This window comes from Egretta garzetta, unplaced genomic scaffold (assembly GCF_000687185.1).
Source record: "Egretta garzetta isolate BGI_Z169 unplaced genomic scaffold, ASM68718v1 scaffold251, whole genome shotgun sequence".
In the NCBI taxonomy this organism is placed as follows: Eukaryota; Metazoa; Chordata; class Aves; order Pelecaniformes; family Ardeidae; genus Egretta; species Egretta garzetta.
Genome location: NW_009258952.1, coordinates 1,131,598 through 1,158,494, shown reverse-complemented (window position 1 = coordinate 1,158,494; position 26,897 = coordinate 1,131,598). Strand labels below are relative to the sequence as shown.

Genomic DNA, 26,897 nt, shown 5'->3' with positions numbered 1-26,897 from the left:
TAGGCAAGGCATTGAACATTTTTTTCTACAATGGAAAAGAGAAGACAGGTGTCTTGTCCATAGTTTTATTTCACCAGGAAGGTTTATACAGTTCTGCATGAAGGTCATTGTACGCACAGCCTGAAGTACAAAGCTCCCTTTGAAAACTCCAGCACAAAGACACTGCATATTAACAACATTAAACAACGATGTGGGTGGTATAGGGAGAAAAAAAAGATTAAAACAAAACAGCATTCTTCCTATTGGAAAAGCAGAATAAAACAAGGCACTTTCAGTAAATGAGTGAAGAACAGAAACAAGCTGCATCAAAGATTCCACAGAGCTGACCCAGAGCACTGTAACAAACTTCTGCAGTAATGAACAAGTAAAATAGAAAAAGGCACTACATAATCCTCTCCCTGCAACTCCCCTTTCTCAACCAATTAGCCAACTGAACTTGGCACAATGGAGTCTTAATTATAAAGTGCATCTCCTGTCTTAATACATTTTGAAAAATAGGCTATAGAACACATGTAGCAACATCCCCATGTGTACAATATATTGAAACAAAAATACATCGCAACTAGATTCAATCCAGTTACAAACTGTGCAGGAAAAATATGGCTTCTTTACAAGTCTTTCAACCGTCTCCATATAATCTGGAATATTTTTAAACAAACACGAATGTATTGGCAAGATGGTAAGAGGTAGTGTTCCAAGTGAAAGGCAAGCTCACCGATTTTATTGTTACACGGGTATATAACAAAGGTATCCCAGATTTTAAAAGCAGCATTACCGAACAAAAAGTATTACAGCATGCTATCTTGGGATGAAAATACACAGTGTTTTGGGGGTCTCATATTAGTTCCTTCAGCAAAAACGACCAGTTTTTTTAAAATGTCCAACTGTATCCCATTTCTTAAGTACTTTTCTCTTGGTGCTATAAGTTTTCCTATTGCATTGCATTAAAATTTCCAGAGAAATATTCTTCAACTTTAAAAACAACACATTCTACACTCTTATTAAACGTAAGATGAGTCCATTTTTTATTTCAACAAGCATTAATTTATGGCTGTAAGAGTATGAAAACACAAATACCAAACAGATGAACACATCAAATGTGTCACATCAGTGGCAACATACGACATGCTAGCTACATGTGTTTGGTAATTTAACGTTAAGTTTTTGCCACTTCGCTAGGAAAGTCAGCCAAATTGTGTATGTACACTATCTAAACTTTAGCTGATTTTAGCCCTTATTAGACTTTAATATATTAAATATATAAAGGCTAGATAAAAACTGAAATCAAAGCAGCACTGGGTATATTTCTTACGTTAATAATTTGTAAGGATTTATGTAAACATTCAGTATGTGCATTCTTGCTCTTTGCTGTAAATTCCTCACAGCTACTATCCGCCCTTACCCACAGAGTATGTCCCAAACACGAACCCTTCCCAGGTAACAGCAGCTGCTAATGATCTATTCTTCTTCATCGGCGGTATACGCTACTTCAGCAACTTCAATTTCTGGGACAGAATTTTCAGCCAAAGAGCCACTCCAGCATGCCTCTTGGTTCTCTTTATCTGAGCTGCAACAACAGAGCAATAAGCTTTGTCAAATGGAAACTTCTATGATTCTCCGTCATCATTTTATGCCTGTAATCCACAAAACATTTACAAAGCTTGTTCAATTTATCACTTTTTCCAGATCTAAAATGATCTGTCCTGAGGCCCTTTATGAAACATGGGACAGCTACAGAGGTGCAGTGAAATGCCCAATTCCTCAGCTGTTCAGAATTTATGCAAGACCAAACATTAAAAAACATACTTTTAAAAAAAACCCTAAAATGTATTATAAGTAAAATAGTAGTATTTACCAGCTGTCCTCACCCAGGGTACCCTGGTCTGCTTCTACTGCAGAAGACTCCACCTCACCACTGCACTCACTTTCTTCTCCTGACATTTGACGAGTCATTTTTCCTAAAGATAAATCCCTACAACAGATAAGAACAGAGTACCACCAATCCATCCAGCAAACATTCATCGCTGAAAAGCTGTTCATTTCATTTTGAACTTTGCAGTTTCTGGGAACCTATCAATCTTACTCCGACATGCCCCATTTCTTTTATTACTACAGAGATGCAGGGCTTGCACTGGATAGCTATTTAAACAGTTTATTTGCTCCAGCTGCTTATTCCTAAACTAAATTCTGTCCTCTGGTTGCATCACAATTTAGCAGCTTTACAAAGTTCAAGTCCCAGAGGAGTGACTATGACTTCAGGTAAGACGTTACAAGCAGATGATCTAAGCCATGCACATCTTGCCCGAATGGCAGAAAGATTATAACCAAAACATAGTCAGAGGGAAGAGAGGCAGGATGATGAAAAGATTTCTTCAACAGTTTCCCAAGTTTCTCACTGTAACTTTAGGGTTGCATATTACATTTCAGAGCAATACATGTTTCCCATTAATCATAAAGAGACAGGTAGTAATGATAAAGAGACAGGTAGTAATTTTTTCTTAACAGCAACACGAGTTGGCAGTCTGGCTAGCCTGGCTACAAATGGGAATATGGTCATGTAAAACTGTCAAAAAAACTTGTTTCCAGAGTATTGCTCTGCATGGAAAACATATCAATTTGGCGTTGAAAGCTGCCACTTGAGTTGGAAAGAAAAGCCTGTGAACAATTTTGTGTTGAAAGTGATACTGCTAAGTTTCACCCTCTTTTTTAATTACTCTAGCTACTGTTTCCATAGTTTTATTTTAATGCACGGATTTTAAGTAATGGCTCAGCAGTATTCTTTAACATGATTATTGGCCTATATTTGGGCCAGAGCCAGCACGATATGTGAAGGCCTACAAGCCTGATGCCTTGTCCAATTGTCCCCTCCTACTGCACATACATTTTAGGTACCTGGCCTTTAGAGTGCAAAGGCTGAAAATGCTGAATTCTTGCTTGGCCACCAGATCAAAATTCCACTTCAAAAAGGCCAAAGACAGACCCGTTTCTTTTGGGTTCAATTCCCATCAGGCAAAATGAATTTCTTAAACAAGGTCACTGGCTTACTTGGTAACTTTTACAATTAAAAATCACAGGAGTTATTTTCCTTTAAGACTTCAGATATTACTTGGCTAACTTTCAATAATTTAAACGTCTGGGAAACTGGCAGGGCATTTGTGTGTTAAAAAAATCTGTTTTCAGGGAAAGCACTAAAAGATAAAATCCCTTTTTTCTACTCATGCCTTCCTGTTTTATTTTTAGTCACACAATTTCCTACCACGATGTTTTAGCCAAATGCGAGTTATTTAATTTTTATTGGCTATTTCAATGGTTAAGCCAGTGGTAGTCAGAACTTACTCGTCGAACAGGGAAAGCATCTTTCAGATGTAATTACTTGCCATCAGAAGTGACAAACTGAATATGGTATTCAGATCAGAATTTTCAATAAGTCACAACAATTCCATTTAAATCCTTTTCCAAATGTAGTTCATTTAAAACTTATATCCAAAGATGTGATTTGTTTGTCAACGTGGATATGCTAGACCCAACCACCCAAGCAGTGTTAAAACAACTTTTAAAGGGACCATGGGAATTTACTCCTTTGCTAAGGAAAGCCTACAATGACTGACTCAGCAGGTTTATCAGGATACTGAATAGCCCAACATCAACTTCCCTAGGCCTGCTACAAAATTTAGTAGATACACACCATGAAGTTTCATTATAAAAATCCACCATTTTTTTTTCCTTAGATTTAAATGGATGATCTGCAGCATCATCCAGGCAATTCAGAAAGAAGTTAAGACATTAATATAGACATATAATTGCTTGACCACTATGCTCTGTCAAAGCTTTGAGTACAGGTGGAATTTTGTAACTCAAAGCAATTTTTCCACTACTCTCATCTCTATCAGGGCATTTCACATATCCAACATTTCAAAAGCAGAAGAGAATCTTTGCTTTACCTTTATGGGACTTAAAGCATTAGTAAGTATAATTCCAGTTATTTTAGAGGGAGAACGATGGGACGGCACTTTCTCAGTCATTTTTACTAAACAGCTTGTTAGCCAACATATGAGAAAGAGCCTACTGAAAATATTGCTTTGTGTGCAGTCATGTGGGGCAAATTGTTTCCAAGAATACATTTGAAGCTGGTGCTTGTGCCTATATAGAGAAAATGCTTTCATGGAAAGAAACTCCTAACCCATAAAATTTATACATACCTAATTCTTCTTTCAATAGTATCTATATGAAGTTGCTTTTCACTTAACAATTTCTTCAGCGATTCAACCTCCCTTTGTTTTTCAAGCAGTTCTTTTTGTAGACGGTAATTTGTTTCCTCCAGAGTTTCACAGAAAGCCTAAAAGACAAATTTAAGAACATCTTCCATTTAACTTCAGTGGACTGCCTTTATTGATTTCTCTTTTAGAAATATCCACCTGTAACAGAATTGTAGCTGCTTTTCTTTGTATCAATTACCATAAAGAGCTATTTAAACATAAAAAAAAGTCCTGTCCTTAAAAAGACAATGCTGCTTTGCTTTGAATAATGAATTCATTATGCTAAACTGCAAGGAAGTTAATGTGCAGTCCCTAATTTTGAACTTTTTTGCCTATATGGAACACCAGCTGAACTCCCTACTCCCCTTTCCCCTCATATAAGCTTTGCTTTCACATGACTTGGAAGTCAAAGTATCTAATTATTCCCAAGGTGCTAGGAATATTTGGATAAAATGCATGTTCTACCCTAACCCAGGATAAAGACAAAGTCATATGGTTCTGTACCAAACAGCTGTTACAAATATGACAATCATGAGAGTCAGAAGACCAATATAAAAACATTTTGAATAAGTTTAATGAAATGCTAAGAACACAGACTACTGAACCATGAGGAGTATGTTGTGCTACTCTGCTGAGCATGACATGTATATAGAGTACACCCCAATAAATTTGACACTGAGCAATCCCAAAACTTAATGTGAAGAGCCAATGTATAATGCAATACCCACTGAATGCAGGAAGTGACAGAAGCGCTGGCACAGAGCCTGCTGAGCTATTACTGGAAAGAGCAAGTCTACCAACAGTAATGTGCAATTCTGATTTAATAATTTACACATTTGTGCTAAATAAGAAACCCATGTAGGAGGCCTTCTTGGCTTAACATTACATGCAACTAACCACTAATTCACAGAATCTGCTGAAAATAAACATTTCATATGAGCTCAGTTAAGAATAATGCTGTTAAGACGCTATTTTCCTAAAGTTTTAAAGTGGGCTACAAACATCAAGAAGATACTGTTCTTTGCTTTAACTGAAGCAGACTTATCGACTTCTTTAAAATGTTAAGTTTTCCTGTAATTATACAATTCAAACAAATGCAGTGTTTTTCAACCCCACAACCTTTTTTTTTTTTTGCACTGAGTTTTAATTTCTTTTATTGACTCAGCAAATTTATCTTGGTTGACAGGCATTGAAGACCAATCATCAGTTAAGCCACAGCTTTATTCACATCTACTAGAGCCAAGGACACGTGGCATGAAATTCATTCTTCACACAGCATTTTCAGTGATTGCTTTAGCAACCATTCCAGTTAAGCAGTCATCCTGGTTCAGCCAAGCCAATTCAGTGAATTCTAGCGTATTTTGTGAAACTGTTCAGGGTTGCTGATGCCCTAGCTGAAAATTGGCCATTATGTCCTTAAGAATATAATTAAGTTATATTATTTTTACCATTAGATTTATGTGCATGTAAATTTCCCTATTCACAGAATAACTAAAAATATTCCACATGTGTTGTGAACTGTTTCATTGTTCTATATGAGAACTGAAAAAAGCCTTTTGGAAAAACCTCATCTCTAGCTGCAATCTGTGTATCAGCTGCCTGAGGAAAGGAAGTCACTCTTCACAACTGAGTAGAAAACATCAATGTATTCTGAAAGATGCTGTAACAGCAGAAAGGTGAACCAAAGCTGAGAAAGACCTATTGGGGAATTGTGTGTAATGAGATATCTTTCTCCCTGAAGAGCTGGACACCTGGAGCCTGGTTCAGTTCTAATATCCAGGTAGGACCAATTTTCCCTGTAAGTTCTTAAAGGGCAACAGAACCAGGCCAGCCAGAAGAGAGCTTTACTTCCTTCTTCAGTGGATCATGAAACACTGATGGCTGGGAGAGGACCTGTGGAAACAATTACCAAGGATACAAGCAAAAAAAAAAAGAAAAAAAGATTGCTTTAGTGAATATTTTGCCTACATTTCTGTAATTAAGTTTCTATAAGGCCTAAATGGTTTCTAATGGGGGAGGTACCTGTACCCCTCCCAAAAAAAAGATAAATGTTTTGGCAAGTCTGGAATAATAGAATGGACATAACCAAATAGAGGATACTTGTATTTTCCATTATCAGGAGAACAGTAATAGAAGATTTTTCTTTTTTTGCAATGCTTTGTATGACAACAGTAACAGCAGAAAGGTAGAACAGGAGTGATTTTTGAGATTTAAAAAATGAAAAAAAATTTAAAAAATTTCCTTTAAAAATGAACTCCAGAAATAAGTATGTGAACTGTAGCACTTGCCCTGTAGTTGTGCGTTGTTAAAAAACCCCAAGAGATGGACACAGATGCTCTCTGATATGTAGGAGTTCAGGATCCTAACTGGCATGAAGAGGGCAAAAAGCAGGACTGCAACTATGGATTTCAGGTGAGCAGACTTCACTCTCTTCAGAAATCTGCCTGGAAGAAAGAATACATGGGAAATCACCCTGAAGGGAAGGAGAACTAGTTGATATTCAAGGATCACTACCTCCAAGCTCAAGAAAAGTCCATCTCAACATGTAGGAAGTCAAACAAAGGTTACCGGAGGCCTGTACAGATAAGCAAGGAACTCCTAACTGAACTCAGACATAAAACAGAAGTTCACTATCACTGGAAGCATGGAGAGATGACCCAGAAGGAATACAGAGCTGCTGCCTTATCTTGCAGACACAGGGTTAAGAAAGTGAGCCAAATCTGGCAAGGCATGTGAAAAGAAACAAGAAAGTATTCTACAAGTTCATAATCAGCAAAAGAAAGACTAGGGAAAACATAGACCTACTGCTCAATGGAGTAGGAGAACTTGTGACAAATCACACTCAAAAGGTTAAGGTACTCAATGGCATCTTTGCCTGTCTTGACTGGTAAGACCAGCTGTCCTGGTTTCAGCTTCAGGAATCCCAGACTTCTGCAACCAGAAGGAAAGACAAGGAAGGGCAAGACAGACTTACCCCTCAGTGGAGGAGGACCAGGTCAGGGAGCACTTAAACTGGACATATGTAAGTCCATGGGGCCTGACAGGTTGCACTCGTGAGTGCTGAGGGAGCTGGCTGGTCTCCAGCTTGTTGTCCACCAGGACCCCAGGGCTCATGATTCAAAGATCATAAGCAAAGATAATTAAGGGACTTGAGCATCTTTCATGTGAGAAGAGGATGAGCGAGCTGGGACTCTTCCATCTGGAGAATGCTCAGGGTGATCTTATCAATGGGTATAAATACCTGATGGGAAGGAATGAAGAAGAGGGAGACACTCTTGTCAGTGGTGCCCACTGACAGGACAAGAGACACTGGGCAAAAATTAAAAACCAGGAAATTCAATCTGAACACACAAACCCACTTTTTTTGCTGTGATGGTGATCAAACACTGGAGCGGGTTGCACAGAGAGGTTGTGAAATCTGCTCTATTGATTATTCCTGACTGGACATGGTCTTGGGCAATCTGTAGTAGCTGACCCTGCCTGAAGAGGAAGGCTGGACTAGATGATCTCATGAGGTCCCTTCCAAACTCAAGCATTCTGTAATAAAGTGGGGTATCCCTTGGAGACCAGAATTTTATGACAGCTGCATCTGACAAATTTACAGAAATAGTTTATAACCAAAACTACAACAGCACAGCTATTTTAATAGTTTGCCTAAAAGCCTATGGTGGAAGAATAACCCTGAGACTTCACCAGGGCATGGATGATCAAAATCTCTACGAAGGCAGCACTTAAATTTCTTAATTATCTGAGCAAATAATTCCTGTAATGTTAATTACTTTTCATCAATTTAAATAGCTATGATGAAAAGTGATTGTATAGAAATCAAATACGAGCTCATAACACAAAAAACATACCAAATCCTTCAGACCTGCATAGTAATGTAACAAGAGCTGAGGCACTCCCACTTACATGCAAAACAAACTGGTAAATATAAATTTAATTGAAGGAGCATCACTTAACATTCATAGTTTCTACAGCATTAACAACGTATGCGCAATTCCAAAACACACTGTTATTCTACAAAGCAAGAAAACTAAGACAACCTGTTCTGGACAGACTTGGTATAGCTCTGCATACCAGTGAAACACACTTCTAATCAAATAGGCTGCAGCTTTTGTTCAGTGTCCTCATATGGATGTTGAAAGGCTGCTGTTTTACAACACTACTTGACACTGCTCAGTTATCTGGCAGAACACTATTTTTGGTGGTCAGAATTAATCCTTTCATTACATTTCATAGCAAGAACATTCTACTGCAAGCCCTGAAGTCTAAGGTACATGCATTGTGACAACGTGTTGGATGTAAACCCACAAAACCACTCCTTATATTCAGTAGTTGCCTTAAAACCAAATTCCATCCACTGGTCATAAAAGGCAAAAAGGAACAGAGTATTATCTTGGGACAGGGATCAAGTACAGTAGTCAAAGATTATCAGCGTGCACCAATAATCATACTGTGTCAGTTTTAGAAACACATCCATTTGCAAATTTTTGTGAAAGAAATAAAAATGTTTCATTCCATACCATTCAGCAGATTTTACAATATCCTAACAACAACTACTGCCTTTTGCTTTCTCTTTTTATCATACTACATAGCACTTACCCTGCTCTCTTCTAGACTGTCAAAAGGACCCGGAGGATCATCCAGACAAAGAAATTCTCTCACTGCAAGACTTTACCAAATAAAAGAGAGTTAATTATTTGATGTACAAAAAAGCAACAATACTTAAGCATGATGATACAAGGGCAGTATTTCTTCAAGGAACACAAATATCTATCTTCAAATTTAATGCCAAGTACTCAAAATAATGCTAACAAACTATTAAGTCTCAGTTGTATGTTTTAACCAGGGACAGTATTTAATATATGACTTAAGAAGTTGCACAAGTACAGTTAAAGTTTTCAAACAGAGAGTAAGTCAATTTAGAACATGATTTTTCAAATCTTCAGAGAATTTGTTGCTACATGACAACTGACAAGCAAGTTTATCCTCTGGTATTGAAGAGATTTGAAAAGTTCTGCTGGTGAAAAATAAATATTAAAAGATGGATGAAAAAGTATCTGGCTAAAATCCACGTGCAGATCCCTTCAGGAAATATCAGTGGAACCAAGCACAGGTACTGAAACACGCTTATGTGTCTCCATTTTGCTAAGATTGACATATGCACAGTGTATATATATAACATATATATACACAAAGCATATAATTTTATATATTTATCTATATATAAAAGAATAAGTAGCAACAAGGTTAATGTGCCGTGGATATACTACATAGCATCTCCAAACGCACATTTCAAACTAATGCATTCAACTTAAAATTGTGTGAAACTGTAACAGTTGTCATCTCCCTCCATGCATTGTTTTGCAAAGGCCAGAAGAAGGAAGTAGGTGCAATCCTGTAGTTTACTATAGGCTATTTTGAGCATCTTGCTCATTCTATCTTCCAAGTTTAGATTACTTTTCACAGAACTCTTCAACATCTCCAAGCATGTCCCTTTGTCCACCTTTCCTGCTCCGTTGTAGTCAGTCGTCTATAAATAACTTCCAATCAGGATACTGTATTCACAATTAATTAGCAAGTAGTAACTTATTAGCAATACTGTGCTTGCACTTACTACCACAAATCTTTAAATCATCTCCCACTGCAATGAATGCACAAAAACGGAAGATGTGAATCCAAACTAATTCCCCAACTCTTCCTCCCACCTAAGTCCCATGGGAAGGCGAGGGCAAATGGAAGTTTTCTGCCTTCTGCTCACTCTCTGCATTTGAGGCAGATGCAAAGTACAAACACAAGAAAGGAAACTTCTTTTATCCAGCTAGAATCCAACCAAACAGCTTCAGGTTTAGCAAGCAAAATGGGGAGAGAAGTTTTTTCAGCAAACACTAATCACATTGATTATGCCAACACTTTTAGTTTTAGAAAGGCTCTGAAGAATATTTACCTAGAATACATTGAACCTCTACTTTGTTGCTGGATTTCTGTAAGCCTCTTTTTAAGTGCTTCTTGCACATGTGAAGATACTGGTGGGGTTTTTTTGGCCAATGGCTGGTGAGAACGGTGGCCTTCATATCCACTTTCATCTCATCAGCCTTTATACATACCTGAAAAAATTTCTCCTATACTTGCGATCATTCCTTTCCCACTGAATCTATGTGGCAAACATGGTAAAATTTTCCTTTTTCAAGTCCTCTCCCCTGGTTTACATTCATCAATCTATGACCTGTGCGAACTATAGCCTAAACTGTACTATTAAAATAGCTTGTCCCACATACTCAAATAAATAATAAAGCATTTCTGCTACTTAAAACAAGACCATCACTCCAATTAGCATAAAAAATGATAAATGGTAACAAGTCATTAGTTAAATTACTAGAAAACAAAACCTCAAACCAAATGAAAAGTTATTCAGGCATATGAAGTACATTTTCAGGGAGAAAAGCAGGGTTGTTTTTTTCCGCTACAAATAATTTAATTGTTCTGAAGTGACCCTTTTCCAACATGATGCTCAAGTCCATTTTTTAATGGTTGAATTGTTCTTTTCATAAAGATGAAAGTTGTGCTGAATGAACTCACATATGCCTAATGCAGAAGAACTCATTATGTGGAAATACTTCTGCTCACCATTTTTCTTTAATATCTTCACCCTTATTCACATAGCTCAGATCAAACATATTTTAAAAGTATTTAATTTCTATATTTTGCTAGTAATTGTGTTATTAAAGAGTAACATTAAAATGGCATAACATGCAGTAATGCTTATGAATGAAAAAGGGAACATCCAGAAAAATAAATGTGAAAAAAATATTTAATCTACATACATCATCTGCTTACATCAGCTCAACCCCCCCTTTTTTTGTTTTCCCTACGGCTGCTGGCAGAAAACTGCGTTTTTCTCTAGTTTTCAAAACTTCTTGAAATTGAAAACTTTAGATAAATTGTTTTTACCTAAGGAAGGCAAAAAAATTAAAGCCACAGGTCACTGCAAACATTGTTTCTTCAACTAAAACCTGATGGCGTAAACATTCATTGGCAGCCTAGCTCTACCATCAGAGTCTGCTTTGACCCTGCTCTCCCACCGGTGCATTACACCTCTTCCTTTCATTTAACAAATAGGAGAAAATTCTGCCTTAAAAGTATCATAGAAGTCTTCTACATCATGTAACAGAGACTGCTGTCCATGGCTTCTTTCTTTGCTCCTACGCTAGCTGACATCCTTCTCAAGAGAGGCAGCAATGCCCGGGAACACCGGCACTAAGGAGGGCTGCAAGGGTCAGTGCTGCACATGGGATCCCTGACAATACTCAACAGCTGACCACGTCCCTCCCGTCCCACCGCCTTCTTATACAGGGTGGAGGCAGAGGAGAGCTGTGTCACCTATACAGAGCCAGGTGACACTTCTGTTTAGCAGGCTAAACTTCTTCCTCACACTTCGTGGGTTATATGAAATTTTCTTGAACGCGTGGATTTCGATTTGATCTTTCACTGAATCTTCAACACAAGGCAAAATATGAGAAGAAATCCATAAAATGCAGACTTTAAATTTAGTCATCTGCATACAATCCTACATTTTATCTTTAAACTACTTTGTGAATCTGGTTTTATTAAAAAATAAGTATACCAAATGAGGTCTTCTATCCCTGAAGGACAAATATTTCCCCACTGTCAATATCTCTCAATCATACATAAAGAGAAATGAAAGTCTTCCCTACAAAGATAAAAAGGCTCATTTGGTTTTGGTGTGACCCAAACAGTTTGACCTATTTGCAAAACTGTAAAAGTAAACTGTGAGCTTTTAAGGAGGAAGCAGGGTCAGATGCTCACTGTTGCTCATGTAAGCTCCAAATACTAATTTCCATTAATAGTAACTTCTATTCTCTGATAAAGGGTAAAAAAAAAAATCTCAGATAAAGTCTCCCTGTTTTTAATCACTTCCTGAGGAATCCAGACCTTCCATAGATCCAAACATTACAACGTAAGCCATACCAATAGGTTATAAAGTTTACTAAAAAACTTAATCTTCATGCAGAGCCTTATACAGCCAAGATCAGAGTTTTCCTCAAAATCATATTTCAGTTAACTTATCTGTTCATTAACCAAAATACGAACTGATTCCACAAACATTTAAATTCCTTTTTGTAGCTGATGAGTGATGCAGTCTAAAAGTTATGTTTTGGGTTTTTTAGCCTCAAATTATGACAAGATACAAACAAGCTAGGTGAAATACCAAACTGGCTGCAACAACATGAAGCATAAAGCCTTCAGATCTATTCAACCACATTAAAAGTCCATCCAGCTCACTAGTTTGTCTCCAGCAGCATAAATGACATTTAGAGAATAATTCCTCTTCTTTTTTTTTTTTGGCACACCTGTTACTGTGTAATTTAATAATCAGGAAGTTCTTAAACTTCTCAGCCACATATTTCACCAATATGATCATGTTTAATAGCCACTGACAGAGAAGCTCACGGGTTGATCCCAATTTCTTTTTGAAACCATTTAAGCTTTCTGTCTCTGACGTCTCACAACAAAGTTTCACAACTCACCATGACATATTGAGAGATGACTATGAATCATCCAAAATACTAACATTCTTTACTCACCTTCCCTATCCCCATGATATGATTTCATATGCCCTGTTTAGCCAGGCCCCTCCCAAGACAACAGACTAAAGAAAACAGTACTCTTGCAGAGAAGTTTGTCTGTAGCTTCATCTGCTCTTTCTTGCCTTCTCTGTAATGTCTAGCAGACCCTCTTTTGATTCAAATGCTGTGTTTTAGCACTGTAATACGTGGAAGTGCAATTCAGATTCCCACAGCAATGACTTCTTTTGCCCCCTTTCCTCTTCAGCAATTTTTATGCAACTTTTTGACTATTGCTGAATGCTGAACTGATTTAGAAAACTGTAGCAATACCAATAGTTATTTCCCAGGTTGAAAAAACCCAAATGATTCTGTATGTATGTACTTACGACCATTTTGCACTTCATGACATGAAATTTGATGTTAGTAACTCAGTGCCTCGGGATCCATCTACAATACTACTAGATCATTCTACAATACTTCATGATCTCATTGTTCCCTTTTGTAGATAATTTCCAGATATTCTGAACATCAGTGTCCATAACTGTGATCCAGCATTCTATATGCAATATCCCCAAATCTCCATCAATCCTTTTTCCCCTTGCCTTTCAACCATTTTATGCGAGCTCCCTCATAACTACTTGTGAGACATTATTGCTTTTCCAAGTATTATTTTTGTTTACCTGCTTACCACGTTGGGTTTTTTTATTACAAGCAGTACTGAAAGTCACAGACTTACTAATCTTTAGTTCCCACACTCAGTCAAATGCCTTATAAATTAGTGTTGAATGTAGTAATAGCCATTCTACTAACAAGTAAAGTAGATATGAGTATTAGATGGTCTCACACCACAGCTCAGCAATTTTACATTTTAGTTCCTTTAAAATTATTGAGAGAATGCTGTTTGCTCTAGAGAATTTCTTACTCTTCGTTTTTAATGAAGTTTCAGATAAAGACAGTTCCTCAGACACATTCCTCAAAGTATCTCTGGTACACCTCAACTTTTTTATTTCTAGTGTCGGAAAAGGTTCTTAGAACTAGCTGCTTTGCCTCTAGCAACTTGCTTACTGAAATTCTCTTTTGGCTTATATTAAAATGATTTTACATTTCATGTGCCAGAATTATGTTCTACTCATTTTATAGGTTTGGAAGAATCTTCCACTTTGTATGAAAAAAGATACTGTTCAAGGACAATGCTGCACTTTGTTGCTTAAACACATTATGTTTTTCAGACCCTTCTTCAGCCTTTTGTGATTTGTGGTTTACATTTACATACATAAAGTAATCTATAAAGGTACTTCTATTACTATCATGTCATCTAAATTACAAACCTTTAGTTTAATACAAATTCTAAGAACTGCATAATGTGCAGGTACTTTCCATTATGAAAGCCTAACATTTCATCTCAATATAAATTAACAATACATCAATTTTGCATTCAGCACACAGAAGTAGCGTTTTAGGGGTAAACATGGGATTAGTCTAACATTTTAAATTAACCATGTACAATTCAAAATACTACAATTCCCCTTTTTTGCTTCGGGTAAGATGGGACTAATTTAATAGAACACTAAATAATTCATATAATGACCAAATGTTAATGCATTTCCTTACTATGTTGCTCAAAGATACACTGCTTGAGTCTAGGAGCCTATTTGAGGAGTTTGGACACAAAAAAGATCCAAATCCACAAGCAAAGTTTAATCACATACCAGTTAGCAATATCTTTGTGAGCTACTAGGTTCTGAAGGAATGCTTGTAGTCCCAATTGTCGATCTTCCAAGAAGTCAGGATTATAATTATCCTTGAACCAGCGCTTTGGTGGAAGGGCCAACCGAAAGCCCGGAAACATATCTTTTAGCTGAAACAGAAATCAAAGCCAAAGAAAACCAAGATAAAAGAAAAGTCTTGATGAAATACTGAATTTGATATAGGCACTGACTTTACTGAGAATTAGGGGATCTTTCTGTCTTCTGTTAAGTTCAAGCACAAAGTAAGTCTCAACTGTAAGTACAATCCAAATTCTAGCATAAATTTTGGACACAGTTCTGTTACTGGTGTTGCCTTACGCAATCAAACGACCTCTCAAATTTACCATAGAAAAATAGGAATGAAAACCTTTGATTTGTTATTCAATGTCCGAGACTGCTATTTAATGCCTTTGAGTCAGTAGGTATAAGAAAACTGTAAGTAAAAAAGTATCAGATGAGTAAGCATTTCAGCAGTGTTTCTTCTAATGTACTCAAGGATAATAAGTACTATATAAATAAAATATATAAAAGCTCCTTACAGACCTACAACTCTGCAACTTGTCTTTTTTTATGGGGCTAGCAGAATGAATTACAACACATGCATGAGATACTTCTAGTAAAGAGTAGCTCCTTGTACACCCAGAATATTAAAATTTCAATGTGTGGATGTAGTACTAACATGCAAAACTGTATTTTTGAGTTACTTAAATAGTAATGGGGTATACTCAACATCAGAAATACCTACAATTTTTCTCTGAATTCAAAAATGAAATAAGTGAATGAAAGCATAAAATTATATAACGATGGACCTGTCCAAGGATGCCAATTATTCTTCTAATACACATGAAGATAAAAAAAATTAACGTTTTCATAAAAGAACAATTTTTAGATGCCTTTTCTTAGAAGGGATGCTTGACAGAGATCTCGAAGAGGATTTACAGCCAACAGGAAAAAGCAAACAGGTTTTACAAAATCTAATGCTCCTCCAACAGCCACAAGAATTGTTTAGTCTTTTTCTGAAGACAGGATCAAGCCAACTTCCATCAGGGATGTACTGCATACATATTCATATGCATGTTCCAGTGACACAGATTCCAGAGTCTGCCTTTAAAACGGTTTACCACTCAATGTTTACATAGCTGCAAGGTAATTCTTCAGTGGGTGTCTTGATCCTTGCACAGCAAAATTAAAGCCTTCTGACAATATGCTTTATTTATCTACTCTTTATGGACTCACAGGAAAAAGCTAATGGGTATCTCTTTCAGCAGACAACATTTTAAAAAAGTTACTGTATTTCAGCTACAATCTCTCTATGCAGTTTAAATGAAGAGTCACATTAATAGATCACCCTTGCTGATGTAAGTACCATTTCACAGAAAAAGAAGGCTGTTTTTTTAACATCACAAGTATTGTATATTCAGATAGCCCATGATAACTACTAGTTTCTTATTTATAGAATGGTTTACTGTTAAAGCCTTGCTCTTTATTTTTGCATTTAATTAAGTATATGTTTTCCTCTTCTCTTACTGAATTTCATCTTGATACTAGACTCTTCTTGATGTTTCAAAGATTATTTTTGGTCATCCAAAGTTCCTTCATCTCTTACCAAGTTATCATTAATACCATATATGTAAGTACCTTCTATGCTCCATAACCACTCTTAAATTAATAAAATACTGAATAAAACTGAGCCCAGAAAAGATAACAAAATGAGTTCCTGTGTTAGTTGTGGAGAGGACCACAGGTAACAATAGCTGGGAAAACTTTTCAACCACACAGATTTCTGCTTCACAGTAATTTCACTTGTCTGGTTATGCAGATCATGTAATTTATTCCTGAGCAAAGAGTATGCCTACCCACAGATTACTCCTTTTGTGGATGAAGAGTATGAGAAAGCTAGCTGCTGTCAGCAGACTAATTTTCAACAGCACAGTCCTGAGGCATTTTTCTTGAACAGTCCTCAGACACAGTAGGAAAACCCGTGGGTCAGACTAGTTATGCTGGCTGCGATTGCCAGCATTGTTTCTAGATGTCTCTCCCTTACATCATCAAGTGACAGATTATGCATGTCACATGAGGCACAGTCTCAAGGAGAAATGGCTAACTTCTTCGTTCTTAGGACTGGCCATTTAATTATTTGTTCAACATCTCTACCAGCATAGTAATAAGCTTTACAAAGTTCTTTTGCCAATCCACTAGGTGTTCTTAAAAAACAAAACCTACACATCTAGCCAAACGTCCGTGTTTTAGCCTTTGTTCCTAACCCCTCAAATTCTGTCATGTTCCAATACCCACCAAGATTAATTTTTTTGTTATTATTACAGCAAAAGACAGTATTTCAGTCATTGCTGTATCACTTGCTATTTGCTTCCCACAATCTGCTCTCAAGTAATGGATCTGCTATTTTACTGCATCCTTCCCCTACTTCTAATGATTTATAGAACTTTACCTATTGCTCTTAGTGTCCTGTGACAGTCTATCTTGCATCTCAGCACTTCTGCCTTAGTCTTTAGAAGTCTGTACTACTCTCCTTGTGCTGATGTCTATTTGTATTTTTTTTAATGAATTTTGACTTAGAGATCATCATGTGGCTTCTTGTGTACCCATACTGGCAATTTCATCTGTCCTTTACATTGGATTACTTTGCATCATCTTCTATTTGTCTTCTTTCAGTAGGTATGGAGTTTTCATAACGTTTTCATTGCCTAGAAAGTAGATGGCTTTGACATCCAAATAACTTGTTGCTCACACTTGAAATCTGTTATTTTCAAGACTTAATCTGCTACTGCACTTACTCCTTTCATTCATAAAAGGAGAGTTTTATTTCTGTTTTATTAGCTGTTCCTTACTGAAAATATTTCAGAAACTAGTGGAAGTACAAAACACCTTCTAGGATCCCACGGCTATCTATTTTCCCTTCTTTATTTTCTTTGAGAGATTGGGGCAAATAAAGAAAGCTCCTACTAAATTCGCTAGCTGCTTCTGTTAGTTAACTGACCTGCATTCATTCATCTAGTCCTGGTTTTATCTACACGTGTCCCCCATTGTGACACTGTTCCTATTCTCAAGTTTTCTCCATTTCAACCACTACCGAAGTCCAACTCCCAATTCAGTTCAGACTTGCGAGTAAGTATAAACCTGGCACATACAAAACATACTGCTCTTTTTGTCCTTACCTGGTCTTCCTGAAAAGCCATTCCTTCTCTGTTAATACTTCAAACTGATTCACATAGTGATCAATTATTTGATTCTGTTGGCATTTAATGCCAAGTCTCTAATACCATTTTGGGGAATGAATGATTTGCCACCAACCTCAAGAAGGATGGTGGGTAAAAGGATTTTTAAGATAGTATGTTTCTCTTGTTTATATTGGATTTCTAGGAGACCGGCTACAGAAAATACTGGAAGTGTACATGCATGCAACTTCATGTCTACGTTTGCGATTAGAGAATAAGGAATTACAAGTGCTGCACTGTGCCTTTTGAAGCACTGAAGAGTGCATATAACCATTTACTCTTTGGTTTGTAAGACATGCTTTTTATAATACAGAAATGCCAGGTCCAGGAACTGAAACATACCATAATCCTGAAACTTCTAGAGAACTACAGAATAGTAATATAATAAAAGTTTGGCTGTATGGAAAAAAGATGGAAAAGGTTCAGTCATTGACACAAGGGAAAAATAAAGTTCTTCCTTTTAAACAGAAATCCTAATATCTATAACTTGTGTGAGAAGCCAAACATTTTTGTCAAATATTTGACTGCAAAGACTAAGGACTTCACTTGCAAAATCTAAATATCTATTCCAAAATTAATAACTGTGACACTTGACTTTTTCAAACTACTGATAACCACACTAGAAGTTAATGCATGTAAGCCAGTTCTTGACCTATATCTGACATAGATGACCAAAACACAAACTGTTGTATGACTTGACTTCTGAAATTTGAGTTGAAATCCCCAGAACATCATCATCATGTCAAAAGATGATGCCAATACCAAGGCATTCCTTAATTTAGGATAGACTGAATTAAAAGACAGAATTTTCTTCAGAAAGAAATCTCTAAACTAATTCGCATTCAACAATTTGTGGTAGTTTTAGACCGCACTGATGCTTTAAACATAGCCTAAAAGATATCCAAATAGGTCAAACCAAGAACTCAGAGAAATGTGTAAGTTCAAGCCCATATTCAAAGTTTCAGCAGAATTAAGTTCTTAGTTGATTAGGCACACTAATCCAAGGAGAAGAGGTATACAGAAAAATCCCTTGCTACTGGTAAAAAAAGGGAGCATTAAAAAGTTAAAAGTTCAAACATGAAAGAACATAATAGCAGAAAATGTATTAAACTTGCAATGAAAGATTATTCTTAGGAGTGGACAGTAGGACACAGAAAAGCATAATTCTGTTTTTCTATTTCTATGCTTCTGTAGAAATAACACTAAATTGAGATAGCCAAACGCTATATACCAATTAATAAAAAGTTGTGCTTTTTAGACGAACATTTTTTGCTTTGAAGTGTTCTAAAAATACTAAGTTGCTGACCCAGAACTCCTATTTACCTGGCATCTGTTTTCAGCTTTAAAGATCTGATATAATATTCCACAATTAACTTTGAAGACACTGAAGACTGACCAACATGCAAAAAGCTTCTCATGTTCATGAAACTTCAGTTTTATCATGAAAAAAGCAGTTTGTTGCACTGAAAAGGACTGACTAATTACTGGGTCATTCCTGCTTTTTTTTTGAGAATACAGACCCCCCAGTTCCATTTCCATACAGGGAATACAACTATTAAAGAGTTATTTTCCTGTATCACATAGACTAGGAATAAATATAAAGTATGAAGCACACTAACAGCTTCAGATGAAGAAATACCTTCTTTACTCAGCTGTAGTTATTTCATGTATCTTTGAAAAAAAAAAAAAAAGGAATCATTTTTCACTCATTAATATAGTATGTGTTCAATAAGCAGTAAAAAAAACCAAGAACAGAAAAAAGTGACAAAAATGTGAGAGGCAAAGAAAATGAAACATGAAAGAGGAGTGAGGCAAGTTAGCTGAGAATTTACCAGTGTATAATTCTCACCTTGTCATTAAGCCTGGAGAAGTCAGTGTACCGTCTGAAAACCACCCAACTTTCCTCTGGACTTCTTTTTACCAGGATTTTATATACCTGCATATAAGAACAGGAATATCAGAAAAATGTGCAGAACTCCACACGGCATTGGCTGGCAGGCTGAAATTATGCTTTATTCCTTAATGAAACAAAACCTGTGGATAAAAAAAAAAATCCTTAATTGGATTTTTTTTCCCAAAACTTAGTTGTATCAGTACAAACAGTATAAATTAATTTCAGAATTTAATCAAGGAGTTTATGTAATTCCTAAATACAGACAGAAAACAGTTAAATCTAAGAAAGGGTTTGTGAAACTGCATACAGATTTCTTCCCCAGGAAAAAAACAAGTCTCAGCTACCAAAGAGCTATGTGAAGCACGTTTTAGTGATCTACTTTAACCTTTGCTGAATTGCGGATTTACTCATTGATCCTTGAGGCCAATCTGTTTTTAAGGTGACTGTAATGATCAGGTACTGAGTGTTACATTGTTTTAAAATGTCTCATCTGACTTGCTTCATTCACAAGGAAAAGTGATGCAGGACAAAAATACCATCCTTCTTTGGTTCTGTTTGTCTTGAACATTAGGTTTTGTCTTTACAGCCAAAAGATGACCACTTCCCTAGATAACTGCACCAGAATGACTATGCTAGCACTGTAGAACTGAAGTAAGGGATCCTTTGAATCAGATTTAGCAAGCAACAGCACAGCAGTACCATTCTCCTATTTAAAAGCAGATGGATAAATAAATAAAACAACAATAATTAAAAAAACCCCAAGCAATTACCTTTTAGGAGGACTGATACTCAAATGCCTGAACACACTGATCTAACATCACACAACTTTAATTAGAAAATATTAAACAGCATCTAGGAAAGAAGGGTTCTCATGTCACAACCTTACTTTCTCCAATGTAAGGAAAAAGAGGCTCTGCAATTGTACTGGGTTAGCTTTTTCAGTCTAGGTGTTCTCTAGTTAAAAAAAACGAAGAAGAAAAATATATTTTTTGAATTATAATGATAAGCAATCCCTTATATAGGCATTTAACCAAATTTTATTTAAAACATTCTCTAATCTGTTACATAGTAAAATATTTTCTAGTATTTCATGTTTTCAGAACAGGTTGTCTTAGCTGATAAATGTATTTTTCTTGTTGCAGTCCCAGCATGCGAAAACCCCAGTGCTAGCCAACTTCTGCATGTGTGAGCCTATTTTTAGCATTTTTGTATTCTATATTAGGTTGCAGCCAGTTACACAAACTACAGGTAACGATGGTACAAATTAAAAGCAATTTTTCAGCAAGTACTTCTCTTATTTACTTTTTAAACACAGAATTTCACTTTCAAGCATCATCATCTGTAGAAGTCATGGACTGTGATAGAGGCAATATTACAGTCATTAACAAAAAGCTATTAGCTTTTAAAATTTAAGCTGCAAGACATGCCTGTGAAGACACCGTTAAAATATAATCCTTCTGTCTTGCATTACCTGTATAAATGTTTGTCCAAATGTTTTAGCTTTCTTGTCATACAAAAAATATAAACAGTTTTACTTTAGGAAAACTTCATAAAGCAGAACTACTATATAAAATTGTGATGACTCTTTGCTAATACACAGTAAACCACAGAACAAGCAGCTCTGGAATATGCTTGCAGATTTACTTGCTAATCAGTGTTCTATCCTATTATTTTATTCCACTAAAATTTGTGCAAAGGCATTGCTTACAAATGCACACATAAACAAATCCAGTTAGACTGACCCTCACTTTGAATGGTTTCCAAGCGAGTATTAGACAACATAAAAAAAAAAGTCTTCACAAATTATGGTCAACTTAATTGTAATGAGGAGCACAATTAGCTTGTGATTACTGGCCAAAAAAAACCCATGGTCAACCTGAAACAAGCATTTGTGGTTTTCTTGCCAAAGACGAAAAAAAGTTTGGGTTGTGGTTGGTTGTTTTTTTTTTTCTTTTTAAGATTTGTAATTACTAAACAAGAAAAACTAGAGTATTACAAAACCAACACACAAGGTCTTGGGAAAAAACTACAAATGAACTCAACAAATTCACGTAATTCCAGTCAATCCTGAATTGCCTTATTTCACAAATATAAAATATTCCATGAAAATATGCCAATATTTAATAACAATCTCTGGCTGATTCATAATCTCATTATCATTTCCAGTTGGCTTAAAAAAGTGCTAATTGAACATTCCAGGACTGCTAACTCATTTGAGACCAACTGCTTACAAACAGAGATGTTTCTCAGCCTAGGTTTTCTCTGCCATAAGCTTCAGCAGCAATGTACTCCAACATGCACTAACATTTAACTCTTGAACATTACCCAGCTTAAGTAATTCAGATTCATGTTTTTGGGAACTATGTGATGCTAACAAATAGTAAAAAAAACTTCAGCAGTTGAATCTCCTCTCTTTCACCGGTGATTTGATATTTAATTTCCACTGTCTTCCATCTGCTTGCTTTTGCACTGCAAAAGAAAATTTCTATGACTAATTAGCTGCTGGTTTTCATGCACAATAGCAAGCTTATTTTCAACGTGCAGCTGAAAACAAACAGTTAATTATGTGCTTTCAGAAACAAACACAGCAACAGAAGTGAACTCAAAGAGTTCAAAAAACACATCCAAGCATTTTAATGGTGAAGAATGTTTCATTTGTACTGTAACCTGACCTTCTACTTAACATCAGGAGTCAAAGTTGTCATTGTAACTACAGTTGAAGAACATCTTATGAGCATGCTGGAACATGCCTTGGCATATTTTCAGACTAAACCTTATCAATGTAACAATACTAATCACTGTTTTAGTTCTGAAGGTATTATTTAAAAGGAATCTTCTAATCTACACACACACAAAAAAATGGCTCTTCTCTTATGCTACCTAGCATGAAGATGTCAGAAACCAAGAAACTTGTGACAAGACAAGCCATCATTCTCAAATAATTAAAAACCAGCATTATTTAATCCTTTGCAAAGAGAACCTGCTGATTTTATTAGTATTTCAACTGTCAAAATGGCATTAAATTCCATACTTTTCTGATCTAAAAGAAAATAGGAGGGAAAAAAGTTTGTCTGCTATTTCCTCCTCCTTACCTACTTGCGATTAATAAATAATTAGTAACAAACAACTTCCATTAGTCCCACAAGCATTGCTGAATCATCTCAAAGAAATGTTTCAACCACATCCACAAAAACAAGTGCACAAATGTGTTAATATATTTATGGCATGTAAAAAAAAAAATCTAATTGCCAGCTACAGTACATTTTGAGAAAATTCAATACAAATCAGTTAAGCTAGTGTTCTGTCATGAGATACTGCATATGTGACATCTCACTCCGATGTTTTCAGAATGGATTTCCCTTTATTAGAAACTAAACCTAGGAATGCAAGAACCTGAGAACTATGTGTGTGCACTTTAATGTAAATATTGTATGTTACTAATAACTGTAAAAGGCAAATATCAGGTGTCTTATCATTTATTTCAAATAAAAGACTACATTTAATTTAAGATGTTTAACTATCCAGAACTTCTACAAGGTCAATTTCACAAGGAATTGTAACTTTGCAAGGAATTCCTGACTCTTCCAGCAGAAATTGATACCCAAAGAGGAATGAATTCCTTCTATTTCACATACACCAATTACAGGAAAGACTGCTTCCGAGTCTCAATTCTCCCACCCGTATAACAGGAATGATACTTTCCTGTCAGACAGTAGTACTTTGAAGCTAAAAATGGTATTTGTTAAGTACTCCAACATCTCTGAACTGCAGGAATAATTACTGAAAGAGAACGCAAAGTACACTCAATTGTTATCTCGTCATTACAGGATGAACTATACTGTCCCCAAAACTTACAGTGAATTTTGCCCTTTCCTCCATCACCTCATAACCCAGTATAGTAGGCGTGGACGGTCGATCTTCCCAGCTCCTGGAATCTGTATTCTGCTCTATTTCTTCTACGGGCTGAGTACAGTATTCTATGGATGTATCCAGACCTGTAAACTTAGTCCTAACAAGTGGACTACTACACACCGATGACGTAGAACCAATCTGGTCAGGCACACTCATCTTTTTAAAACTACCAACTGTAGAGTCCTCCAGCTGTCCTTTTGAGGAGCTTGAACTTGTTGAGATGCTCCCAAAAGAAGAACTTCTTTGGTTTCTGTTTGTAAAGCTTGATGATGAACTTCCAATAGGAATAGGAACAGGAACGTATGGCGTTGCCATCCTTCATAGAAAAAAAAAAACAACTCGGTTTTTGGTCTAGGAGTTTAAGGTTCATTCGCTGTATAAGCCATGTTTTCTCTTCTTTTCAAGAACAGTACCTGCAGTGAAGGACAGAAAATATTGTTGTAATTTTTAAGTGAAAGCAACACTAAGATACTGCTTTGGAAGAATATGTATCAGCATTGAGATGCTACATAGCAGTACTGAGAGTTAAGCATTTTCATGAGACATTTGGCTTCATACAAAACGCTGCTTTTAAAATGTATCTCTACAATTTGATGGACAGCTTTACAGGAGTTCTCTGCATTTCACAGCTATTAAAATTAAAATGACAGAAAGTTAAAGTAAGATTACAAAAGAGAAAAAACTTCTTGTCCTTTATGATTTAAGTGCTATTTTGTTTTATTGAAAGAGCCAGCTATTTTTAGGCATATAAGAAGCTGATGTAGTTTTAGGGGCTGTTTAGTATAAACAGTACAAAAGCTTTTCTCAGAATTGCTTCTGCAAGATATCTGGAAGAGACTACATGAACCAAACATGCATGCAACAATATACATGACATGAATCAAAAGACAACACAGTAAACAACTGTGAAAAACATATTTGCATGTATTACATATTCACTGAAGTATAATGGCTCTGTCTTCAAAGCAAAATGTTTTTTCAGAACAACTCTGTTGCATGAAATTCTGCAGACGTTTGTAACAATGTTAACTGGGCACATTTTCTGTAGCTTGAACTGGAGCAATGAAGTTTTACAAGGATGCACATCAAAAGCAGTGTTGTAAGAGCAGGTAGTTTTCCATTCCAGCAGATTCAAATGGAAAAAACAAGTTCAGGTGAAAAAGGTAAATAAAAGATTTGACATTTTTTCTTCAAGAAAACCATTTCAAGCCAAAATTAATCTTTCGTGTGCATGTGTGTACATATCTAAACAAAGCCAAAGCAAATTAAGACAGCAGTATCAAACTGCCAAAAAAGCACCATCTCCTCATTTTAACAAAGTACCCAAAGAAGAGCTCTTACAAGATGCAAATTAGATGCCACCTCTTTGGATTAATAGGATTTGAGTCACCACCCATTTCACCCAAGAGTATACCAATCAACCACAAGGCTGCCGGCAGCTGTGAAACGGGAAACCTGATTCACATCATATATATCATCAATCATCTACTGGAGCAAAAACCAAATGAATTTTCTAATTGCCAGGGTGAAGTGATGCTTTCATCCTCTTGCTCTAAATAAATCTTAGAGAACAGGAATAAGGAAATTAATACAAAATGAACCAGCATCAACAAGGAAGACTGAAAAATTCTCTTGAAAGAATTTCTTGAGTGAAGGGAGGAAAAAAAACCCCACCAAACTTCTTCATCGTTTCAGCTACATTGGGAAATCTTCACACCCCCTGTATGTCAGAAAGCTCCGCAAACTTGACCAAAAAGAACAATTTCAAACTGGCAGTGACTCCTCGGGAGCACCTCTGCTTCACTGTGGGATGAAGCTGGACAGTTGGCAGCATCCGAGGGAGCAGAAACATCAGTGTGATAAACCCCTGCTGACTGACTGATTCTGCTGGTCAGGTACTCGGACTATCCAGCAGCAGTTGCAGCACAGTCCTGAGCTTGGTTTTGTGTCTTACCCCCACGTATCAGACAGCTGACCTGCTTCAGCCTCTCATAGTTTGAAAGAAGCAAGCCACACATGTCTTGGAGACAAGACATTCTCCTGGAGCTAGACCAAGATCTAAATCCCTTTTTGCACCTGTATCTCAGTAAGTGAATCTGTTTTCTGCCTCAAGTTTTACATAAAGTTTTATTAATAAAGATAGAAACATCAAGACATGAAGTATTCTCTGGTAGATTTTCTCTAGCAATATTCTCTTCTTTATAAAATACTGAACAAGGTAACTCCTTTTTCACTTGCCACTTTAGCGACTCTTCCACGTTACTGGCATAAGGAATTGAGAGCATCCCTTTAAAGAATGCCCCACCCAGCTATGTTCCTGGGAGGTGTGGGATTAAATCCCTACAAACAGAAGAACCCAGTCGAATCCAGGTTTGCAACAAACTGAAAGATTAAAAAAAGTGGCTATTACCTTCTGCTCCATGACTTTATTAATCTGAACCAGGAAAGGAAAATAAGCTCACATCTCAGGGAATCTGGTGAAGCTCACCCAGGAGTTCATGGAATTTTGAGAAGAAAAAAAAAGCCTGTGCTTCTCAGGACTTTTTGGAAAACAAAATAACACCTCCTCCTCCTTCCCCCCAAACCATGACATCTTCACGCATTACAATACTTGTGAACAGTGTCGCTTCTAGAAGAACTTCTTTCTTTAAAGTGAAATGCCAGTCAAGAACTTACTGTCCTGAACTTACATACTACTACTACTCTTAATGCACATGCATTACTGAAAGGCCGTACCTACACTGACAAGTAACACAGCTCAACACAAACAGACCCGTAAGAGTAAAGCACTTGGCGGTAGGAATCCAACACCTACACTGTACGGGCTTCAGCAGCTTTTATGTCAGACTAGCTGGAACTTGGTACCATCCACTGAATGCTCATTAGCGGCTGGACTGCATTAGGTCTGCTCCCAAGGTCCATTTTCTGGTTTAGTTTCTTTTATACTCTCCAAGGCCACCCCAGATTGTCAGCCAATGCATATTAAATGGTGATGATCACAATATTTGCTTCTAAAGGAAATTCTTAACTCCATCTGACACAGTAAACATATCCATAGATAAATAAAAGGGACTGATACTACCACTGTCACACCCAGATTCCTAAAACTCTATAGAGTAACAGAAGAGTATTCTTTGAGTAACAGAAATATCAGGTCAAGTGAGCAAAGAGCACCCTGCCATTTAATTTCTTTTTTTTTTTTTTTGTCAAGAAAACAGAAGAAGAAACATACAAATACATTACATTAGAAATTAGCAGAC

At 36.4% G+C, this 26,897-nt stretch overlaps 1 protein-coding gene across 3 annotated transcripts; it reads right to left on the bottom strand.

Moving 5' to 3' along the window:
* On the bottom strand, positions 1-24,048 carry SNX16 (sorting nexin 16). Of its 3 annotated transcripts, none has more exons than XM_009634466.2 (7): positions 23,581-24,048; positions 19,681-19,767; positions 14,557-14,705; positions 8,862-8,931; positions 4,200-4,336; positions 1,856-1,972; positions 1-1,567 (listed from the first exon to the last, which is right to left on the bottom strand). In XM_009634466.2, exons 1-7 carry the CDS (start codon positions 23,950-23,952, stop codon positions 1,459-1,461), a joined length of 1,041 nt encoding a protein of 346 aa, XP_009632761.1. In that variant the 5' UTR covers positions 23,953-24,048; the 3' UTR covers positions 1-1,458. The 3 variants fall into 3 exon arrangements, 2 of the variants coding, with proteins under 2 accessions (XP_009632761.1, XP_035746010.1); XR_004841421.1 differs by having other exon boundaries at positions 1,493-1,567; positions 1,856-1,958; XM_035890117.1 differs by lacking the exon at positions 1,856-1,972.
* Positions 24,049-26,897: the final 2,849 nt, after the last annotated feature.